This window comes from Giraffa tippelskirchi, chromosome 2 (assembly GCF_054371585.1).
Source record: "Giraffa tippelskirchi isolate mGirTip1 chromosome 2, T2T-mGirTip1v1.2.pri, whole genome shotgun sequence".
In the NCBI taxonomy this organism is placed as follows: domain Eukaryota; kingdom Metazoa; phylum Chordata; class Mammalia; order Artiodactyla; family Giraffidae; genus Giraffa; species Giraffa tippelskirchi.
Window position 1 is genome coordinate 224725427 of NC_137276.1, and position 23990 is coordinate 224749416.

A 23990-nucleotide genomic window follows, 5' to 3' on the forward strand; every position below is an offset into this window, starting at 1 on the left:
TATTTCAATGTTTCCCTACCCTAAAGATGCTCATGGTATACTAGAAACCGTCAAAGAGTAGGTTACAAACAGGGCATGTAATAAAGAGCTGTGTTCATCGCTCAGTTGTGTCCAACTCTTCGCGAACTCATGGAGCCCAGCAGGGTCCTCTGTCCATGGGATTCTCCAGGCAAGAATAATGGAGAGGGTAGCCATTCCCTCCTCCAGGGGATCTTCCTGACCCAGGGATTGAACCTGGGTCTCTCACACTCCAGGCAGATTCTTTACCATCTGAGACACCTGGGAAGCTCTGGGCATATAATATGATGCCACTGAATACATGTATGTGTGCATGCAGAAAACAGAAAGCAGGGACAAACACCAAAATGTTCACTGAGGCGATTTCTGAATTTTGTGAGCCAGGGTGCCTTAATTTTCAGCTTTGTTCTTTACCTAAATTCTCTAAAACTTGTGCAATGAGCATGTAATAGGCTTTTTACAAATCCATCAAGAACACATATGGCAAGAAACTACTAAGAGAATCCCTCTCCTCCTAGTGCAGAAGAATTCACGTCCATTCATTATGCGTATTATCACAAGGGGATCCAATACTGCTCTGGAATGAAATGAAGGTGTTCTTTCAAGAACCCTCCTCTGCCACCCACTTCTGAGTGTCCGTGGATTCCTCCACTGCAAACCACCCCAAGTGGCCTCATACCTTGCAGATGAGCTCCAGGGTGTCCCGGGCCGTGTCCCCCGGCCGGACGACCGTCAGGGCTGGCTGATTGTTTGGTAGACAGAACCAGGACGGGGTGAAATACTCATGGACCCAAATGTCACAGTCGGGATTGTGCTGGTGGACGGCAGGCAAGACCATTTCTTTCTCCCTCTAGGATAAGAAATAAAATTAGCAGAGCAGCAAGTCAGTCTCTGAGGATCTCAGATCCCTTGACAGCACATGGGGATTATCTATTCTGAAGAAAAGGGCCTGGGGGCAGAAGTGTGGTGGCAGCGGTGAAGGACAGAGGGGACTCTGAGAGAGAGGAAGAAGTTATAGGGAAAGGAGTTTTCTGGGGGTGGGCGAGATGTCTCAGGTGAGACCCAGACCTCACACCTGACCCACGGCATCCACAGGTGGGCACTGCATGACTCAGTGGGTATCAAAGTTTGGAAGAAGGAAAGAAATGGGCCATCCGTTCAGTTCAGCTTTCTTGCTATGATTTCTTCCACAAACCCACTTCAAATTTAGAGCTTAAAGTCCTCTGGCAAGACTATGTACCCTGATGAGCTGTAAGTTTCAAAGGCGACCAGGAGGCTCCAAGGAAATTCTTAAAGATGGTGTTCCAGTACAAACTACTGACAACCAGCATCATTTCTGTGCTCACATTTAACCTCTGGCACAGCTCTGGGAGAGACAGAGAGCTCCATTTCCCTTATGAGGTGCAGAGAAATCCACAGATGAGCTTTCTGTCTTTTCTCAGGCTGTTGCCATCATTTCATCCTCTTGATCGGGAATAGCATCAAGTTTTTAACAGTAGGAGGAGCCATGTCCTATGTGCGTACTCAGCAGCTGGGTTATATCTAAGCCAGCTAAACACTTGACAGGTTGATGAAATATTAGGAACCTAGTCTCTCTGGAAAAAGCAAAGAAATAATTTCTTTAGATTTTAGCAAGGTAAAAATAATGCTGATGCTCAACAGGTGGTAAGAAATAAGCCTTGATTATTGGTTTATATCCACGGATTGGTAAATATGTACCCATAGATTACTGAAAAATGTGCTGCCATCAGTAGATTATAAGAAGAAACAAGTTTCCAAACGGAAGCCTGAGAGGTGGTAACATAACACCTAAGCCTGAGAGGTGGTAACATAACACCTTCCATATGTAAAAAGATCAGATCCCAGAATGGGGGACATGTTTCTGTAAAGGCTACTAAACTCAATTCTTCAATGGAGAAGCCAATTTCAGCTCTGCCTTTGAATGGTTTGGTTTTCACAGGTAAATTGAACTCCTGGGAAGGCACTGTCAAAACACAATCAACTTGCCCAAATCCCATTAACTATAATTGGAATCGTCCACTCTGTCCCCACGTGCCACCTTAAAGAACTGCTCTTAGCGCTGCTGCTGCTGCTGCTGCTAAGTCGCTTCAGTCGTGTCCGACTCTGTGCGACCCCATGGACGGCAGCTCACCAGGCTCTGCTGTCCCTAGGATTCTCCAGGCAAGAATACTGGAGTGGGCTGCCATTTCCTTCTCCAGTGCATGAAAGGGAAAAGTGAAAGTGAAGTTGCTTAGTCGTGTCCGACTCTTAGCGACCCAATGGACTACAGCCTACCAGGCTCCTCCATCCATGGGATTTTCCAGGCAAGAGTACTGGAGTGGGGTGCCATTGCCTTCTCCCTCTTAGCACTAGATCAGCCCAAATTTTGCATCAAAACTGCTCTTTGAGCACAAGGCATTCCAGCCAAGGAGTAAAAATAAAGGGGTATCTCGGAAAAACGAAAAGAGTGACAGAAATCCAATGGAACAATTTTTGCAGTTTCCCCAGGATCTGTGTACCTGGGAAAACATCCCTACATTAAAAGTGTACTAACTATGGTATTCAAGATGAATTACCTAACTTCAGACATGAACACATGAACACAGAAACTGTGCTTGGATTGCACGTAAGGACAGTGATTTAACTTCCTGAGATTTCATCAGAAAGAGACAGAGTGTTATTGACGAGTATTTCCAAGGACAGCTATCTTGATATCCACAACGACATAATCCAGGAGTAGTTAGGTATCAAAGGGAGAAAAAGGTCCCTCCGTGGCCACACTTCTCCCCACTCCCCACCCTACTCAGTAGCCAGAACCCTGATTTCAGAGGCTCGGCTCTATCTAGAACATGGGACAAACCATTGCTTGGTTGCATGGCAACTGAAAGCTGAACTCTGTCATATTGATTCTGAGTCAGCGAACAGAAGGATCATACCAAGGTCACATTATCAACATCAGAACTCCCACCCCTTCCCCCAACAAAGAGCCTGTTGGTATCACCATTAGGGTGTTTCAAATGAAGGATGTCCATTCATTTAGAGGCTGAAAATAGCAGCCTAGAAAAAAAATCAATATTCTTTATGGGCTTTCAATCAGAGCAGTTTGAAAGACCCTTTTAAATCCAAGCACAAGGTTAAACCAAGTCTGGAGATTTATAACTGGATGCTTGTCTTGGGAGGCAAATGCATTTTTTATTTTTAAAAGAACATACCATTAGAACAGTTCTTTGAAATTAATCGAAGCAAAATAGCATGTGTGGGTAGAGAGGGAGACCAGTAGGAACTCACCTCTTGAGAAGGAAGTTGTTTACGAGAGGAACTGACAATGGCATAAAATATTCCGCTACCCAGAACCCCAATTTTCTCCCATACTCTAGATGGAAACAAACATTCAAATGATAATTACTGAAAATGTTATGTCAGCAGGTGAATGTCTTACTGTAATCAAGTTTTCCATCTCTTCTCGACCAGTTACATAATTGTAAAGGACTGATTATTTCAGTTTCTAATACTGAGTCTACTTAATTTTAGGATCCCAAGAAACCATTGCACTGTGTAATGTTGATGTATTTGTGGTACTTTTAGAAAAGGAACATGTGTTTATTTTTACCTTGCCATCTGGAACAGTGTCATCAAATATTCCCTCTAAAGATTTCTTTACAGCCTCAGTTCCCTCACCGAACACCTGCATATACAAAAGTATCATCTTAAAAAGGAATTTGGGCAAAAGGGCAAATAAAGCATGAGAAGGGGGTGGAAATGGGCATGGCTATTAGAAAACATTACGAAAATTTCACATACTCTTCCATCAAACCCTCAAGTAGGTAAAATAATTTACAAGCTAGCAGACCATGAAAACCATTCCTCTGTCTGGATCACTCACCAAATCTTGGACAATTTTTAAAAATTGGCTTTTAGAGCTAGATTCTTTTAATTTAGATGAATTAGTTTACAAATGCAATGGACCAGATTCTTTCACAATGAAGAGTTTCAGCTACAGCGTGACACACCTAATCAGATATTTACCAATAACAATTAGTTTACGTTTTAATCCTTAAAACTAAGGGGACTTCCCTGACAGTCCAGCAGTTAAGACTCCACATTTCCAATGCAGGGGTTGGGGAATAAGTTCGATCCCCGGTTTGAGAACTGAGGTCCTAAATGCCACAAGGTGTGGCCAAAGAATTAAAAAATAAATACATAAATAAAAAATTTAAAAATCCTCAAAACCTGAGAACATACATTTATAATTATATTACTGCAACACCATGGAAAAGTTTCTTATTTAAAAAATAAGAAACTTGTCTACCCTTGGAAATTTAATGAATCCTACAAACTTAAAGATATGACTGAATTGGGAGATTAGGTTTGACATATATACAGTACCATGTGTGAAATAAATAGCTTGTGAGAAGCTGGCGTATAGTGCAGGGAACTCAGTTTGGTGCTCTGTAATGACCTAGATGGGTGGGATGGGAGATGGGTGAGGGGAGTCCAAAAGGAGATATATGTATGTATATAGCTATATATGTATATAGCTGATTCACTTCATTGTACAGTGGATACTAATACACCATTGCACAGCAATTATAATTCAATTTAAAAAAGATATGACTAAAATCACATCAGGGTACCAATGCCACTAGGTAGTCAAAACCTGAACATGTGAACGTGAGAAATTTTATATACTAGTTCTCAACTGATGGTGTACTGAAGTATGTAATTAGGAAAAAGTTTTGCCCCAAAGCAAGTGAGATATCTAGAAACACATAATTTTTATCTGTTTCAAAGTACTAAATTAACAAGTAAATTTCTCTTGATATGCTTATGGTTAAGAGGTTTTTTAAAACTCTTAGTTTAAGAGACAATAACAAGAATTGGTTATATGACATTACATGATCTTTTGATTAAAATAAATAGCTAAAACGTCTTTTGGATTCATTTAAATTCAGGCATATATTTCAGCAGCAGTAAGTGGGTACCCATAAAGTAGAAGCATATGAACGAACTAAAGCTCCTTTTTTAAGATATTTTTTATTTTACTTATTTATTGGCTGCTCCGTGTGGCATGTGGGCATCTTAGTTCCCAAATCAAAGATCGAACCCATGCCCTCTGCAGTGGAAGCACAGAGTCTTGACCACTGGACTGCCAGGGAAGTCCCTGAAATAAGGCTTTTAACAGAAGAGAAATGCAGCTCGAGTCGCCAACTACAAATCTTGGCATATATTTATAGTGATGGTCTGAGTCTCCTGTTAAGGCCAACGGATGCACACAAAACAACACCAGCACCTCCCAAAACGAGGCGAGAAATGCTGACTGCTAAGGTCACTTTTTTGCATGTTTAATCAACAGTCATCAAGTCTTTGGTGTGATTTTTCCACTGAACTATTGACTTTCCTCCAGTTTATTCTTCAAATTTACACAGAAGCAAAACCCCAGGCAGCCAACTTGACGCGCTTTTCTCCCCAAAGACCAGAGAACAAACAGCATGATTGCTCAGGCTCTCCCCATTTGTAGGCTCTCCCTACATCCCAGGTAGAAACAATGAGTGTAGTGGGCAGCTAAGGACTTAGTACCCTAGCGTTCAGGACTAAAAATTTCTGTTTTAAATGTCGTTCCTAAGTAACCTAATGGCTGAACTAGCCAAATAAACAAGATCTTTTTTTTACTGAGTCAGTCAATGGACCTCGTCTCACTTTACATAAGGGCTCAGGGTGAACAGGTCAAATTGGCAATCCTAATCATGACCTCAAAATGCTCAATGCTTCTGCAGCTCATGGACTGGACATTCTCCCCCTCTCCTATGTTCTTTCCATGCCTATCATCAGAAGCAGCTCTGGGGCCACTTATTTTTCAAAGCCAAAGGAGGAGGATGACGATGACAATGGAAAGAGAGTTTGCCAGAAGTAACTCTGGCAGGAAAGTGGTCTTCGCTAGTAAAAGTCAAAGTGATGAGGCCAGAGTATTGGAGTATTAGAGACCCAATGATGCAGCACCCTAGGGGGTACCACTCATGATGCACCGAGATAGGTCCCCTACAAGCCCTGCCACCTCGGTAGATGGAAGTCACGGTGGTGAGTGAGTGCTCTCAGACTCCTGGTTCCTCATATTGGTAGGCACCCATTTTAATGTCAACCCCAAATAGTCAAGGGCAAAGAAATAATCAGATTGCCCTGGAGGCGGCCTTTGATCCAACGCCAGAGGAAGCATAAAAAGACTGCTCAGGTGCCCACTTGGCTTCATCATCAAGCCCTGCTTTCTTCCGGAAGACTCTCGAAGAAGTGCACTTTTAGTACGTCTGTAATTAACCAGGGTTTGGAAAGGATGCAGGCGGGGGACTGCAGCTTGGTGATAGACTAATAGCAGGGTTCAGTGTTATGGGTGTACATGATCTATTTAAAGCATCTAGCACAACTAACTTCTTTGCCTCAGCTACTTGAAGTGGTATAACATTGGGTATAAATCAAGGAACAATGCACAAAATGCATGCACATCCCAAAGTGACGTGTCCGTGGAAGTAATCTATGCTTGCTTTCTCATCCACCCTGGAACCCACCTGATTGATGCTTGGGCGTCCCTGCTTCTTTTTAGAGGTAGTGTCCAGACCCCAAAGAGAAGAAAACCTGCTCCTTCTCTTGCTTGCGGATCGGGACATGGCCTGAGTACGTCTTCTGACTCCAGTTTCACCAGTGCGGGCGGCCACCTGAGGACGGCGAGAGGAACCATCAACAAGAGGTAGTCAGGACCACTGACCTGTTCCCCAAAGTCCCCACTAACTCCCACCCTCCAAAAGTGTCTCATGTCAGCCCACACCGAGCCCACCACCCAAAGCATTTCATCCATGACTCACATATATGGGAACTTTGAGGGTCCTTTCTAGATTTGAAATATAAATGAAAGCTTGGCAAACTCAATCATTGTCTGAAATAATCAGTTGTTGTGTTGTTCAGTTATTCAGTCATATCCAACTCTTTGCAACCCCATGGACTGCAGCACACCAGGTTTCCCTGTCCTTCACTATCTTCCAGAGTTTGCTCAGACTTTCGTCCATTGAGTCGGTGATATCCAACCATCTCATCCTCTGTCACCCCCTTCTCCTCCCGCCCCCTATCTTTCCCAGCATCAGGGTCTTTTCCAATGAGTCAGTTCAGTAAAAATACGTAATAACAGTAACAGAATGTATGCCAGGTTTCCAAGAATTAGATGTTCTTCTGGTCACAGTCCCAAACTCTAGCATCAAGTTAAACTAACCATACTCTCTCGAGATTCTCCCTAAATGATGCAGAGTTGTTCCTACACCCTAACAAAAAACAGTGACTGAGTGTCAGCAAAAACAGTGAAAACAGCACATTTGGGAGCCTGTTATTTCGTACTGAATCTAAATTTACCCATCTCTTCTATTTCGTTTTCTCAGAATTACATAAAATTACTTTCCTCATTAAGCAAGTGATGGTTGTCCCCCAACATTAATCACTCCTTGGCCTTAGTCAGAGAAATCTCAAAAAAGCTGAGCATCTGGCTGCCCCAAGTGGACTTATTTTCCTTGTAGCAGGGCGTGGGATAGTGATGAAGTTCTGGTAAAGGGGAAGTAGAAAGGTTATTTATAATTTCCAGGAAGGATCCTCAAAAGCAGGTGGTTTTCCATTATCCTTCACTCCCCTCTTTCCTGAAAGGTCATGTTAGCTAGTTCAGGACATCTGGATGGAAGCCTTTTCAAGGATTGCAGAATAAGATGGAAGGGATCCAGGTCCATGAAAGATGGTGAAACTACGCTATAGCCTTGTATATCCTATGTTTAGCTGAAAGAGGAATAAAACTTGTACTTCCTCAGTCGTGATTTTGTAAAATATTTAATTTCAAATATGCGTAGAAAAGGCCAGAAGACATTTTCCTCCTTATTTTTATAGTATATATTTTATAAAGCAAAAGAGAGCAAAAAATTTTTCCCAAAACATGAAAACTACCACTATTAATATTTGGTTACATCCTTCCAGACTTTATTTCCAAGCAAATATCTATATAATCTTTTAGCAAAAATGGAAATGTACTAAATGTATTTAGCAATTCTGTCATCTTCACTTAAAATATGATACTCATCTTTTTATTAAAACAAATTTTAACTTTGGAGGGAAAAATGTATTTAAAAAAAAAAAAGGAAGCTAACCTCCATTGAGATATTTGCAAGGTGCCAGTGGGCATACTCAGTAATTCAGTTGTGTTCGTCTCTTTGTGACCCCTGTGGACTGTAGCCCACCAGGCTCCTCTGTTCATGGGATTTTTCCAAGCAAGAATACTGGAGTGGCTTGCCATTTTCTCCTCCAAGGGGATCTTCCTGACCCGGGAATTGAACCCGCATCTCCTGCATTACAGGTGGGTTCTTTACACTTGAGCCACCAGCCAGGAACCCAGACAAATACTTAAATGTTCAGGAAGGGACCACATCAAACCTAAATCTGCCGCTGTGATTGCCTGCATCAAACAGTAGGTGCAGGAGCTCTGAGAGGACTCCATAAAATCTTTGCAGGCAATCCTTCGGGCTTGAACTTTATCCCACAGGTGGTAAGCAGAGTCCCAGGAACCTGAGGGAACTTCTGCCTGGAGGTCTCAACGGGCCACCCACAGGCTCTCCTTTCAAACAAGGGAGTGCCAGGAGGTACAGCGAGTTGGGCTTGAAATGAAACTTCTCCACCCACTCTTTGTTGCCGGAGGTAAATATCTCAGAACCTACTTGTCATCGATTCCCACACGGGCAACTCCCCATGTGATGGCTGCCAACTGGCTGCCTTCTTGTGGATGAACACTGTTGGGTAACACCCAGGGGCCCCCCTCAGCAGCGGGTACACTGGTTACAAGGCACACCTTCCTGAGGTTTTCAGCACTGACAGGATAAACACTCTGGAAGCCCCAGTGAGTACATTGACAAAGACCCCCATGTCCATCAGAAATAGGAATCAAAACAGCTTCTCTGCGAGGGTATTAGGGGGAAAGTTTTGGTCCCAAACAAAAAGAAGAGGAGGGAGTTTGAAAGGTCTTGTATTTTCTCAGCTTAGGACATAAGCAAACCCAGACAGGGGCAGGTGAAAATGTGGCACTCGATACAATGGCGGGAAAACTCTCCCAGAGAGCGCTCTCACCACAAATATACTCAAGGTGTTAGGGGAGCAAAAGTCACACAACAACAAAGGACACATTTTTATGTTAAATATGCAAACGTTTTCTCTTCTCCATTTCATTGCTTTCTAAGCTAAAGGTAAACAAAGGTTGTAAAAGGAATAAATGACAATGTGCCAACATACAAAGATGCTCACATAACTATGTCAAAATCAGTTAAGCTTATGGTCACAAAATGAGGCTAAGAACCACTGAATAAATGGTATTAAAGGTAAAAATTCTAGAGAAAAAAACGTTCATGTGGTCTCGTATTTATAAATAGATACATATACACACATATATAAAGAAAGCTGAGCGCCGAGAAGAATTGATGTTTTTGAACTGTGGTGTTGGAGAAGACTCTTGAGAGTCCCTTGGACTGCAAAGAGATCCAAGCAGTCCATCCTAAAGAAAATCAGTCCTGAATATTCATTGGTAGGACTGATGCTGAAGCTGAAATTCCAATACTTTGGCCATCTGATGCTAAGAGCTGACTCATTCGAAAAGACCTTGATGCTGGGAAAGATTGAGGGCAGGAGGAGAAGGGGATGACAGAGGATGAGATGGTTGGATGGCATCACTGACTCAATGGACATGGGTTTGGGTAGACTCCAGGAGCTGGTGATGGACAGGGAGGCCTGGCGTGCTGCTGTTCATGGGGTCGCAAAGAGTCGGACACGACTGAGTGATTGAACTGAACTGAACACACATATACAGGCAGATACACATGCATACACAAACACACACACAATTGTCCATCAATATCCATGGGAAACTGGTTCTTTAGGACCCCCAAGGAACCAAAATCTTCCCATGCTCAAGACCTTATATAAAATGGCATAGTATTTACATATAACCTACATACCAACTCCTATGTATTTTAAACATCGTTAGCTTACTTATAATACCTAACATAATGCAAATTCTATGTAAATAGGTGTAAGTACAATGTAAATTGTATGGAAATAGTTGAGCAAATTTGTTTTGCTTTTTGGAACTTTCTGGAATTTATTTTTTTTAATATTTCCAATCCATGGTTGGTTGAATCACCAGATGCAGAACCTGCAGAAACGAATGGTCAAGTGTGTGTGTGTGTGTGTGTGTGTGTGTGTGTGTGTGTGTGTGTGTGTGTCTGGTGTCTGTGTGTATCACAGCACCCATCAATATCTGAACTTCTGTGTTTATCTGGTGTTGCTGTTTAGTTGTTAAGGCATGTCCAATGCTTGTGACCCCATAAACTGTAGCCTGCCAGGCTCCTCTGTCCATGGAATTTCCCAGGCAAAAATAACTAGAGTGGGTTGCCATTTCCTTCTCCAGAGATCTTCCTGACCCAGGGATGGAACCCACAACTCTTAAGTCTCCTGCACTACAGGCAGATCCTTTACCACTGATCCACCTGGGAAGCCCTTGTGTTTATCTGATTGCTTACTTATCCATCTCTCCCACAAGAATATAAGCTCCAATGGGACAAGAACTCTGGATTCATTCACTGCTACAACCCTAATCAGAGGACAGTATGGACATATGCCAGGCACTCACATTTATTTGTTGACTGAATCAATAAATAAACAACAAACAAATAAGGAAAAGAAGAAGCAGAGATCCTACATAACACAGTTACAGCAATTAAACAGTAACTCTAGTTTCTAAGTTTGGAAAAACAGAGCCCAGAAGAGAAACTCAAACAACCATAAATGTGCTCAGTTCCCAGCTGACCAGTTGGTTTAGTTCTGTTTAACAAACGGACTGTTTTATTTAAGGTTCTGATAGTAACTACTCTAAACTGTTGGGGACCTCATAAACTGCGAAAGTTACTGCTACTCCCAAGACAATAATGACTCAAAATGAGCAAAGAGATTTAGATGGAAGGAAAAAAAAAAAGCTGGCAAAGGAACTGTTGGACAAGAGCTCAAGAGTTTCTCAATAATCTTTGCTCAGACAATGCCTCTCTTTGTGGCCCATACCTGATTACTCTATCATTCTGTTCATCTGTGCAAACAAGAACAATGATAACCTTTCAACGAGTACAGTGGGGACCCTTCAGTTAATTACTGAAAATCACTGAGCATGATGAGAAGTCGTCCTGGTCAATGGAACTTAAATTGTGCTCGAATCTCCTCCCCTAGCCCTGCTGCCCTGACACCTCCTCCTTCCATGCTCCCCACTTAAAAGAAAGAGGAAAAAAAAAGTTTGGACAAAGGCTAAATTGAAGAATGTTTCAACCCCAAGGGAAAAAAACATTTTCTGGGGTCAAATGACAAGGAGAGAAGGAAAAAAATAAGTATCCAATAAATGAGACGGTAAAAACTCCCTGCCCAGAATCTTCTATAGAATGTACAGCAACAAATAGGAACAGATACCCAACAGGCTTTCTTAACTGGTCCGATCTCACTGAAACCCCTCATGGAAAAGAGAAGTTTGCAGTGGCACACAAACACCCAGATACACGTTACAGATGTAGCTAGCAAAAAAAAAAAAAGAACAAAGGAACAGAGGCTGGCACATATGGGATTAAACATTCTCCTTTAAAATCATGGACCAAATAAAGCTAAAAGAGTTACTAACCCTCCCACCCCCATTGTCAGCTGGTCAGATTTTAAGAGCCTGCCCGTCATAAGAAAAGCACACACAAATCATAGATACTGAGATAGAGGAGATTAGAAGGTCTGGAGATAAATTACGGAAGGATAATTTAGTGGCTTTTATTTCATCATCGCATCTTAGAGGGACTTCCCAGGTGGCGCTAGTGGTAAAGAATCTGCCTGACCAATGCAAGAGATGCAGGTTTGATCCCTGAGTTGGGAAGATCCCCTGGAGGAGGAAATGGCAACCTGCTCCAGTATTTTTGCCGGAAAAATTCCAAGGACAAGAGGAGCCTGGCGGGCTAAGACCACGGAGTAGCAAAGAGTCAGACACAGCTGAGCAACTAAACACACACAGGAGAGGTTAGCTTCAGTGGCTATGAAGAAAATAATAGAAGCACAGAAGTTTTAGGTAGATAGCAAAATTATTTTCTCCAAATTTATCAAGCCCAGGAGAAGGAAATAACCATTTGGATGGCTTGGGATTTAGTTGGCTGAAAAGTTTGTTCGGGTTTTTCCATAAGAACCCAGAAAAACTTTTTGGCCAACCAAGTAATAACACTGATGCACCATCATGGGTATCAAACTTCCTACATAAGAAAGTGAAATAAAATGTTAGTTGCTCCTCTGACCATGGAATTCTCCAGGCAAGAATACCAGAGTGGGTAACCATTTCCTACTCCAGGGGCTCTTCCTGACATAGGGATCGAACCAAGGTCTCCGGCATGCAGGCAGATTCTTTAGCATCTGAGCCACCAGGGAAGCCCTTTCCTTAATAAGACTGCTCCTTCAACCGATGACATTCGCACAGTGTGGTAAACAAGAATTTTTCTCGCAATTATTTTGCAGAACAGGCAAACTAAGATTTGGTTAAGTTACAAAGCAGTGTCCAGGTCTCACAGAGGCAGATCAAGAGCCACAAACTGAAGACCATTTACAAGATTAATTGATCACAGCACTTGGACCCATTGCCATTAAAAAAGTAAGAATAGCTGTATCGGGAGGTGGTAGCCAGGGAGACCAAGAGCTGAGCTGTAATTAGTAGAACAAATCAGGATGCCAGTTCTAATAACTTCAGAAATTGGTTTAAGAGTTCTTTAAAAATGTAAATCTACCCTAATTATCTGAATGATGATGCTAATCTATTTATAAAGAATACAAACGCCTCTGAGTGAATTACAGCTCTGAATTCAATTGAAGAGTGCAGCTGACACAGTGAGCCCAGAGCCCCACAGCAAAGGTTCTCCAAAGCGGTTTCTGGAACCTGGGACTTAACATTCAATTTCACAGCAAATGTGCTAAGGTGCAGTACATTTTCAGTGGGTGTTCATTTGGATAGGCGAAAACCGTGTTGCTCGCATAGCAATTTTTGAGAAGAAAGGAACCCAAAGTACATGAAGCTGTTAGCAATTTAGCAAGTACATGAAATTACAGATTGCAAACATACAGCTACACAATCTGCCACTCTGGAGGTCAGATGAAAATTCTCCTCCCCAAGCAACTACCTATGTTGGGCTGAGAAACACAGAAGGTCCTGACAAGTGAATCAGGTATTTATGGTCACCCAAAACTATGATGGGGGCTTCCCTGGTGGCCCAGACAGTAAAGAATCTGCCTGCAATGTAGAAGACCCGAGTTCGATCCCCGGGTTGGGAAGACCCCCCAGAGGAGGGCATGGCAACCCACTCTACTATTCTTGCCTGGAGAATTCCAAGGACAGAGGAGCCTGGTGGGCCACAGTCCATGGGGTCACAAAGAGTCAGACATGACTGAGGGACTAACACTTTGACTTTCAAAACTATGATGAAAAAGTGAAAAGGAAGATTTTTTAAAAATCGATTCAATATATGGTATATGAGTCTTCATGTGAGAAAGTGAGAGAGAAACACATTTATGTTTGAGACAACAAGCTCTCCACTTATTATATCCACAAGGATAACAGAAAAAATATGTATTGGGGTTGAAAGCATGACACCACCTAAAAATGACATGAGTTATCCACCAGTATCCCATGCAAAGATCTCTTAAGGTAATACCTTTCATATTTTCTTTGCACAATAATTTAGGGCCCATCAAGACCAGCTTAAGTAATAAATGTCAAAAGAGATTCAAATGAAGATTTGCATCCATGGCTGAGAAAGGACGTATCAGAGAGCCACACAGAGCAGTAAAACTGGAAAACCACTTCAGAGACTCTTGTCAAGCGTGCTCAGGATTAATAGTCAAGATGAATATTTATCAAAAACACATTAGCTTCTACTCACCAGGGCATGAAAAGACGATACGGAAAAAATTCCAAGGCGGCCCATTGCCACTTTGGTTGGTCGGCTTGCAAAGGCAAGTAACCTTTTAGGGTTGGGCAGCTCCCCACCTTGGAGGCTGGCTAGGTAACAGCGGTAGCGAAACAGGTCCATCTGGAACTGCTCAAGATTCTGCTCCCAGACAAAGATCTACAGAGGTGAAAACACAGAAAAAGCAAAAGAAGAAAAAGAGAAGACAAATGTTAACAATTTTATCCCACATAAATGTTATAAATCCACATGTTGCAAAGGTATTAATTTTAATCCTAAAAGGTAAACAACAAGTACCCTAAATTTCTTAGATAATAACAAGTCCAATTTTACTGTTTCCATAGCTTACATGTTTTTCTGCGAAGATCTATAGTCATACATTCAGTATTATACACAGAACAAATAGCCTTAGTTGCTCTGCTCCCTCCCATTATCGATTTCATGTTTGCAACCATGACAGACCATCAGCTCCAGGCTCGGAACCACAAACCTGAGGCAGAAGAAGTACAAAAGCAGAGGAATTCCAGCCCTGGAGAATTATATGACTTACCTAGGGGTGGTTTTTCAGAGGAAGATAGAGAAGAAGAAAAGCAAGGTGATTTCAAAATCAGAGACAAATAGGCCAAGAGTTTGGGGAGCAGGTGGGCAGTTGAATATACAGGGTGGGACAACGGAAAATACTAATGGTGAAGATCCACATTCTGGAATACACAGTTTCAACCATAGAATAGATCCAAGATATTTCCACATTTTTCAAAGTGGCAAAATAACACCCACCTCCTGCGGTTGATGTGATGGTTGAACAAAGTAATACAAGATTAAGAGTTGGAGCAGGTATATTGTGAAGGCCCAGGGATGTTGGCTGTGATGTGGGTATTAATCAGTGGTTGACAGCTACCTTTTTACTCCAGCTTAAAATACGGTGTTAGTATAAACACACATTCATAACACTATTCACAACAGCCAAATAATGGAAATAGCCCAAATATCTATCAAAAGTTAAATGGGTAAATAAATTGTGGTGTAAACACACAATGGAATAATATTCAGGCATAAAAGAAATGAAGTGTGCACACCACAATGTGGACCAGTTTGTAAGACATTATGCTAACTCAAAGATGTCAGACACAAAAGGTCACATAGTATACAAAGGTCATATATTTATACAAAACATCCAAAACTAGCAAACCCAGAGACAGAATGCCAGGGACAGAGAGGAGCAACAGCTTAAAAGATACAGAGTTTCCTTTTGAGGTAGAGAACATTTGGAACTAGACAGAGGTAATGGTGACTCAACATAATACAGGTACTAAATGCCATTGAATTGTACACTTTAAAGTGGTTAAGTTTGTGTTATGTGAATTTCACCTCTGGTTAAAAATATATAGAACTGGGTAATAGAGGGAAAAAACAGAGAGGAATACAGAAGATCCCATACTGATCAATTATTTAAATAGCATTTATTCACATACTTATTTCCAACATATTAAGCAAAGTTTCAAAATGTTGCTAAATGGCTATCACTGACTTTAATTTTTTTTTTCTTTTTGGAAATACCACACGGCATGTGAGATCTTAGTTCCCTGACAGGGATCGAACCGGTGCCCTCTGCATTGGAAGGGCAGAGTCTTAACCTCTGGACCCCCAGGGAAGTCTCTATCACTGACTTTAAAACAACTAAATAGAAGGCAAAAATGTCTTCTGTTATCTCACTCAGTCTTTCCTTTCTAGCATGAAATACACTTACGTGCATATACAGCAATTATACACTGATTATTAAAGCACACTCTACCTTTACTAAATGCAGAAATTTAACTTTATTGAGGAGTCAGGGATGAAGTTAGACCCATCACAGTTGGGCACCAAGTCAACCTGATAACACGGGGAATGAAAGTGCAGACGTGCCAGTTACCCAGGTCCCCGAGAACAGCTTGCCACTGGTGGGAGCAAGAGGGCTCCTCTATCAGATTTCTGTTTTTCCTTCAATGTAATCCTGTTCCCTTCAGCTCATAACAATCATCTGCGAACAATGGGTGAGGAGAACTGACAGTCAAAATAAAGAATCTAGCAGCCTGAGTGACAGGCTGACAAGGAGATAACCAAGGCTATTTCTCAATTCCAAGGCAGCAGAAACACCCCTTTCAAGACCTAAGGATTGGCCCACGTCTACACACGGGAGAACAATTACCTGATCTAATATAGTTTTCTTCTTCTTTGAATCAGTGACGGAAGACAGTTGCATTTCGCCCATTTTCTTCATCTTTTCATCCATATCAATCTTCTGCTCCAGTTTTTTGATTTCCGACTTCAGCAGCCGGAGCGTGTCTTCTTTGTGGTGGTGCCTTGCAACAGCAGCCGCGCAAGCAGAGTGGATGGCGGTGATCCAGTTCTCCAGCTCCGTCTGGCTGGTGGTCTGTAAGGGGCAGGGTGGGGGCCAAGAAGAAGCAGCCACCACTCAGGTTAGCAGAGAAGAACCAGTGTGCATTTCCAGGCAAGCCCTGGCTGGGAGTCAAGCAGAAGGGTCTAGACACCCCGTGGGGAAGGCTAACCTTTCTGACCGCCTGCTTCGGAGAGCAGATAAAACGAGGGAGTCTCAGGTCAGACACCACCCCACCCAGCCCTCGCTCCCAAGGGCTGTCGGGAATGAGGCCGCCATGTCCGCTCACTCAAGGTACTTATTGAGCTCACTTGTTGCAACAGACTGAACAGTTGTGTCCAGCCCCCTGCCCCAGATTCAAACAATGAAATCCTAACCCCCAGTGTGATGGTACTGTGTGCTCAGTTGTGTCTGACTCTTTGCGACCCCATGGACTGAAGCCCACCATGGAATTTTCCAGGCAAGAATACTGGAGTGGATGGCCATTTCCTTCACCAAGTGTGATGGTATTAGAAGGTAATTAGGTCACGGGAGTGGAGGCTTCATACAGGGGATTGATGCCCTCATAAAAAAGAAGCCAAAGAGCTAGCTAGCTCCCTTCCACCATGTGAGGACACAAGAAGACAGTCATCTGTAAATCAGGGAACAGGCCTGACCAGAACCCAACCACGTTTCCACCTTCATCTCACACTTCCAGCCTCCAGAATGTTTATAAGCCAACCAGTTTGGGGTAGTTTGTGACAGCAGCCCAATCCAAAACACTGTTATATGTGACAATCCTATCTGCCATTGTCATTTAGTCACTAAGTCGTGTCCGACTCTTTGTGACCCGACGGACTGCAGCGTGCCAGGCTCCTCTGTCTTCCACTATATCTCCTGCAATTTGTTCAAATTCGTGCCCATTGACTCTGTGGACAATTCTATACAGATAGCTTAGTTTGGGTTTCTTTTCTTAATTTCTAATTTTTTAAATAATGAAAGTATGATAACACATTTGCAGGAGACTGGGAAAAATACAGAACAAAGTGACATACAGTTCCACTATATAATTATTTTTATAAGTAGATAAATTAAGGATTTTAGTAGGTGTTTCAGATAGCTTGGTCTCTTATTGATAGTTGCTATGAAGCAAAGGTCAGTTTCCAGAGGGGACGGGTCAGTTCAGAGGTGACAGTGAGGCCAAGGGATATTACGGCCAAGGAAAATGCGATAACCCTGCCTCAGTGAACCGGTGTGACCCCAATCCTCAGGACCCCTGTCTGAGCCAAGCAACCATGACACAACTAGGGCTGGGATGGGAGACCTAGGAGCTAGGAAGTATTACTGACTTAGGAAAACAGGGAAGAGTCTAGAAATAGCGGCCACCCAGGAGAACTCCAGCCACTAAGAACGACCAGGTCAAAGGGGCTTTAAAGACAATGTTAAGAGACACCCATCAATGAGCAGGTAAGTTCAAAGTGGCCCTGCTGTAACTCCGGGTGCTCTGCAAGGCAAAAGCTGGGGGGACAGCTCATGTGTCATCATAAGCTATGATTAATTCTCTAGGAACTCAATCAATGAGTATCTCCTTAGAGAAGTTTAGCAAACGCTCAGAAGTTAGCTCAGAACCCAACCATGCTTCAGCCTGAACAAAGGACCTCTTTGGCTACTTCAATATTAAACTGGCCAACAGCATCATTTTTCAGTCACAAAACATTGTTATTTTTTTATTTTTTCTCTGATGCATCTTCTTACTTTTCTCACTCATTTGATCCATGGTTTGCAGATGTATTCTACTAACAGGACTCCACCCACATAACTGAAATTTAAGTGAAGGCATCACCATTGGGGTCTATGTTATTTCTGAATCTCATCAGATTCATATCCCACAAAAGAAACGGCATCAAATGTTACAAACGGTGTCTGCCAGCAGAGACACCACACACCAGACAAACCTAGGCAATCTGGCAGTTGTTATGTTTACAACAAAACACTTGCCTGTATCTAAGGAAGACTTCAATAAGCTAGACATTCTCCTAAAGAAACAGCACCTGATAAAGCAAATGGAATCATCTTGTGAGGGCTCAGTGGGAAAAGAAGAGAAAGATTCTGGAAGTCAAAGGTAAATACTTGTAGGTAGTGAAAGGGAAAAATGCAATGTGTGTATATGAGATTCATCTTTTCATTGCATGCCTAGGACTTAATCATCTTATAATTGGAAGCTTATAATTGACTACCTTTATCCGTTTTACTTCCCACTCCCCCCTTTAATTCTTTAAGAGTTAAAGACTCAGCTGCAAATTTTTAATCTTTCATCTCCTCTTGGAAAGCAATTACCTCCCATTTTGTCTTTATGTATCACTTTAAAGTTATTCCAGAAAAACAGAGTTTAAGATCCTCCCCCATATAAAACCACCACGCTTCCTCACGCCTAATGCAACTGAAACGTTTGCTGCTTCTCAGTGCCTCAACCTCGGTGGGTAATTTGCCAGGTGCAGTTATCCCCCGCACCCCCACCCCTTTAAAAAATTTTACTAGAGAAGGAATCAGTTCAGATGGGAAAACAATCAAGTAAGGACGCTTTTCGAAAAGAAAAACTTCCACAAAGAAAATACCAAGTATTGGCGAAGATATGGAGCAACCAGAATACGCTTATGAGCTGCTGGATAGTAAACTGATGTAACTGGCTTGGAGAACTATTTGGCATTACCTCCCAAAGTAGAATGTCTGCACACCTTGTGACCCCCAAAATGCATTCGTGGGTATGTTCTCAAGAGAAATGCATTCCTGTGTTCACCAAAACATATGTCCTGCAAGGTTTACAGCAGTACAGTTTGCAATGGACAAAACTAAAAACCATCCCAACACCTGTCAACAGGAGAATGAATGAAAAACGTGGATAATCACATAGTGACACATAACACAGCAACGAGAATGAAAGACCAGTAACTACCCACTCACTACAATATGGATAAAGTTTCACACGTGCTGTGTGCTTAGTCACTCAGTTCAGTTCAGTTCAGTTCAGTTGCTCAGTAGTGTCCGACTCTTTGCGACCCCATGAATTGCAGCATGCCAGGCCTCCCTGTCCATCACCAACTCCCGGAGTCTACCCAAACCCATGTCCATCGAGTCGGTGATGCCATCCAATCATCTCATCCTCTGTCACTCAGTCATGTCCAAATCTTTGGGACCCCATGGAATGCAGCCCGCCAGGCTCCTCTATCCATGGGGATTCTCCAGGCAAGAAAACTGGAGTGGGTTGCCATGTCCTCCTCCAGGGGATCTTCCCAACCCAGGGATCAAACCCAGGTCTCCCACATTGCAGGCGGATTCTTTACCATCTGAGCCACCAGGGAAGCCCCACATAAGATTGAGGAAAAGAAGCCAAACACAAAAGAGTTTAAAGACTCTACTTATATAAGGTACAAACGCAGGAAAACTAATGTACACTGCTAGAAGTCAGAAGAGTTGTTTGATGGGAATTGGAAGGGAGGGTAGCATCTCAAAGGAAGCACAGGGTGTCTCTCGGGTGCTGGCCATATTCTGCTTCTTGATCTGGGTGCCAGTTATGTGAGTGTATGTCATGGGTATGCCCATGAAACATCATCAAGATGTGTACTTTTCTGTGTATATGTTATACTTCAACAGAGAGTTTTTAAAAGATCCAAGATATATCACCCTAATACTGAAGCATAATTTTTCTAAAACTATCCTAAAAATATTACACTTCAGACTCTTATTTTTCAGGAAAAAGTGTCGCTGGAAGTCCCCAACATCATGACCTTTTCCAGCATCACCTTCTTTGTCCTCCAAAGCACCTGGCAGCATCTGATGAACAGCTACTCCCTTGAGCCAAAATATGCTTTTCCCCTTTGTACACACAGCTCAATGGGAACAAGGAGCTTTCAGATGTGAAGGGAGCTGGTGTTTTCACCCACATGAAAAGGATATTGTGGGGCTGTTTCAGATGGAATCCATGCAGAGGTAGCACGTGTCACTAAGGAGGAGAGGACGCTGTCTTCAGTAAAAACAGCTGGTGCATCAGTGCTCTGTGAAAGGTCAGCATCTGTTCCCCCAAGACCATCTTCATACATCTCTGCTTCCCTTCCCCCACCCCAGAGGAAGAAAAGCAAATATCTACAACCCTGACATAATACCTAAGGAATAGTTAGAAAGAGCTTAAAATTCCTGATACAAACTCTGTTAAATCCAGCTACAAACCTTACTTTTTAAATAAATATATTCATCAAGAAGGGGATCTGTGGAATGATTTTACAGATGAAGAAACTAAAGCCTAGTCAAAGCAGGGATGACACAGTCATTTATAACCCTGATCTCTTTCCATCCTTTTTTTTTTATTATTTTTTTAACATGCTACATACACCCCTCCAGACCCCTTCAGCTCTCACCAACTGCTCTAAAAGCCTAGCTGTGGGGTCTTTAGTGTTGCCCACTAATTTTGAGCTCTCCCTAGGGACATGGGGGGTGGGGGGATAGAATTTTCCTGCTGCCTTTGAGTTAGGTGTGGTCATGTCACTTGGCTGTGGTCAATGAATCTGAGTAGAAGTGAAACCAAGTACAAGCCCCTGTGCCCTTGTCTTTTTGTTCTTCTTTAATTGGTGGATAATCGCTTTTACAATATTGTGTTGGCCTCTGCCATACATCAGCATGAATTAGCCACAGGTATACCTATGTCCCCTCCCTCCTGAACCCCTCCCTCTCCCATCTCCCACCCCATCCCATCCCTTTAGATTGTCACAGAAGCACTGAGTTGAGCTTCCTGTGTCGCACAGCAAATTCCCACTGGCTGTGTATTTTACATATGATAATATGTATGTTTCCATGCAACTCCCTCAATTCGTCCCACCCTCTCCAGAGTGAAGTAAGTCAGAAAGAGAAAGATTGCATATTGCCGCATGTGTATGGAATCTAGAAAGATGGTACTGATGAATCTATTTGCAGGGCAGCAACGGAGACGCAGGGGCTTCCCAGGTGGCACCAGTGGTAAAGAATCTGCCTGCTAATGCAGGAGACTTAAGAGATGCAGGTTCGATCCCTGGGTGGGGAAGATCCCCTGGAGGAGGGCATGGCAACCCACTCCAGTATTCTTGCCTGGAGAATCCCAAGGACAGAGGAGCCTGGAGGGCTACAGTTCATAGGGTCACAAGGAGTCGGACACGATGGAAGTGACTCAGCACTGTTATGGAGACACAGAAATAGACTTGTGCCCTTGTCTTTTGAAGTAAAATGCTGACTCTAAAGTTAATGACTGGGAAAGATGAAAATGTAGAAACAAAGAATAGCTGTTGGCCTGGGCAACTGGTAACAATTTAGACTAAAATTCTGCTACAGGGCAGAATCACCCTAACTCCCAGTTCCCTGAAATATCTAGATAAAGGCCTGACACACATTCCTAAGTTGTTTTTACAGGAAGCAGACCCCCCTCCAGATGAAAATTGCTGACACAAAAACACAAACCCAAGACTGGTTGAAACCAGAAGACTGATGATGCTTGAAACTTCACCTTGATATATCAACCAACCTGAGAACCGTCCACGAGCTAATCACACCCTGCTCCTTGAGCACTATAAATCTGCTCCTCACTATCCCCCCACGGGTGAGTCACACAGTCTCGAGGCAATTAGCCCCTGTGGCCCCCTTTGCCTGGCAAAGCAATAAGAGCTCCTGCTGTACTTCACCCAAAACTCTGTTTTCCATGTTTCTATTTGGCAACAGTGAGCAGAGGCCGAGTTTCGGCAACAGAAGCAGCGTTACTAGTAAACGTGTTACTAGTAAACAAAAGTCTGCTTTACCCTATTCTGGTCCCTTGGCCTACAGTCCTGGAAGTGAGGAACAAGACACAGCTTCTGCCCGCCTGGGTGCCTAAGTGCCTAGGACGAAAACAGCAACATAGCCAATGTCTTATCAGACACATGGCAGGAACGAAAAGTTATGTCAAGAGATGTGAGGGCTGCTCCTTACCGCAGCATAACCTGACCTGTCCTGACTTGATATACTAGCAAAGTAAGAAATTCATTTTGAAATAACTGATGCTTTTATTTTTTTTTTTAATTTCTTATTGGAGTTCACTTGCTTTACAATGTCGTGTTAGTTTCCACCGCACAGTAAAGTGACTCAGCTATATACCCCCTGTTTTTTGGATTTCCTTCACATTCAGGTCACTACAGAGCACTGAGCAGGGTCCCCTGAGTTATGCGGTAGATTCTCATTAGTTATCTATTCTTCACATAGTATCAGTAGTGTATATATGCCAATTCCAATGCTTTTTTAAGAGTCTGTATAATATACTCCAAGAGGAGCCATAGGCTGATAGGTTCTGCAGAACAACAGCTTTTCGCTCTCTTCACTTAATGAAAAGAGAATCCCGTCTTCCTTCCACATGTGAGATTCTCCATCAAGCTCAGTCAAGGGCAACACACTCCGTTCTCATGTCAGAGAGTTTATGTTTGCCTCCCAGTTAAGAGGTGGAAATGAAGGAAACTAATACCAATTGATGAAGCTAAACATCCTTTGAAAGGTGTGTATTTAATTTTGACAAAGCAGCTATCCTGGAATTGATTTATTTAAAGAAAGAACATGGTGGTTGCCAGGGGTTCAGAAAAGCAGAGGATGCAGAGTACAGAGTTTCAGTTCTGCAAGATGAAACGAGTTCTGGAAATGGATGGTGGTAACAGTTGCAAAATACTGTGAATTACCTAATGCTGCTGAACTGAGCACTTGGAAACTGTTGGTATGTTCTGTATATTCTACCACAACTGAAGTGTTTTTTTTAAAAAAGACAAAATAAAAAGAAGGGGGAAAAACCTACCAAGTCTCATAATCTAGAGAAATATGTTTAGAAAATGCAATCACAGCTTTATGAAAAATTTAACAAGCAGCCCTTTTAAAAACTATTAAAGACACTCAAGCCACCAACCACTTTTGAAAGCTGTCAGAGACTGAAGGCAGCTCCATTAGACAGAATTTTTGCCCCTGCTGTCCTGTCTAAATAAAACAGTGGTCTCTGCCATTCTCCATCATTAGGACAAATCAATTTCTAAGAAGGACAATCACTCAAAGAGTTTTTCAGCAGAGTCTTTCCCTTGGCACCAACATACACAAGGCTAGGTGTGGAAGAGAGGGTGGGTACAGACTGTGCTAACTGCTGTCAACAGCAAGTTAACTAGAGATGCTTCTTGAAACAGTTTCCGGCCATATTACAGGCTGAACACTTCTGACTTGATCACAGCAGACCACTCACTTGATACAATGTTTTCCGGTGTGGCCATGCCAGGATGTAATTTCTGACACGCTAGAAAAAGCTTTTCAAAGCTGCTCACCTTGCATCAGCTTCTTGAACCAGGCAAGTTTAATCAGGGACACCAGGTCCACTTGAGAGCCCTCCATCAGAATCCAGTGGTCAACAGGCAGGAAGACCACTGAGTGGTACCCTCTCAACTTCTTCCACACCCATCACCTCTCATTAAACAAACAGCAGCAGACAGGTAGAGAGAGGGAATTGTGTGCTTTTTCCTTCACCTGCTGCGGATGCTATTAATACTGTATAAAGTGAAGGCAATAGTACAGTT

At 42.6% G+C, this 23990-nt stretch overlaps 1 protein-coding gene across 10 annotated transcripts in view; it reads right to left on the minus strand.

Moving 5' to 3' along the window:
* Positions 1-23990, minus strand: part of TIAM1 (TIAM Rac1 associated GEF 1) — a 665813-nt gene that overhangs the window by 259493 nt on the left and 382330 nt on the right. For 9 of the 10 annotated variants that reach the window (XM_081558051.1, XM_081558062.1, XM_081558048.1 and 6 more), the window contains 5 exons: positions 16231-16455; positions 14016-14201; positions 6576-6722; positions 3629-3703; positions 698-868 (listed from right to left, as the gene is read on the minus strand). In XM_081558051.1, the coding sequence (XP_081414177.1) occupies positions 698-868; positions 3629-3703; positions 6576-6722; positions 14016-14201; positions 16231-16455 (804 nt within the window). The remainder of the gene's footprint in view (positions 1-697; positions 869-3628; positions 3704-6575; positions 6723-14015; positions 14202-16230; positions 16456-23990) is intronic. The other variant, XM_081558080.1, reaches the window with a different exon arrangement.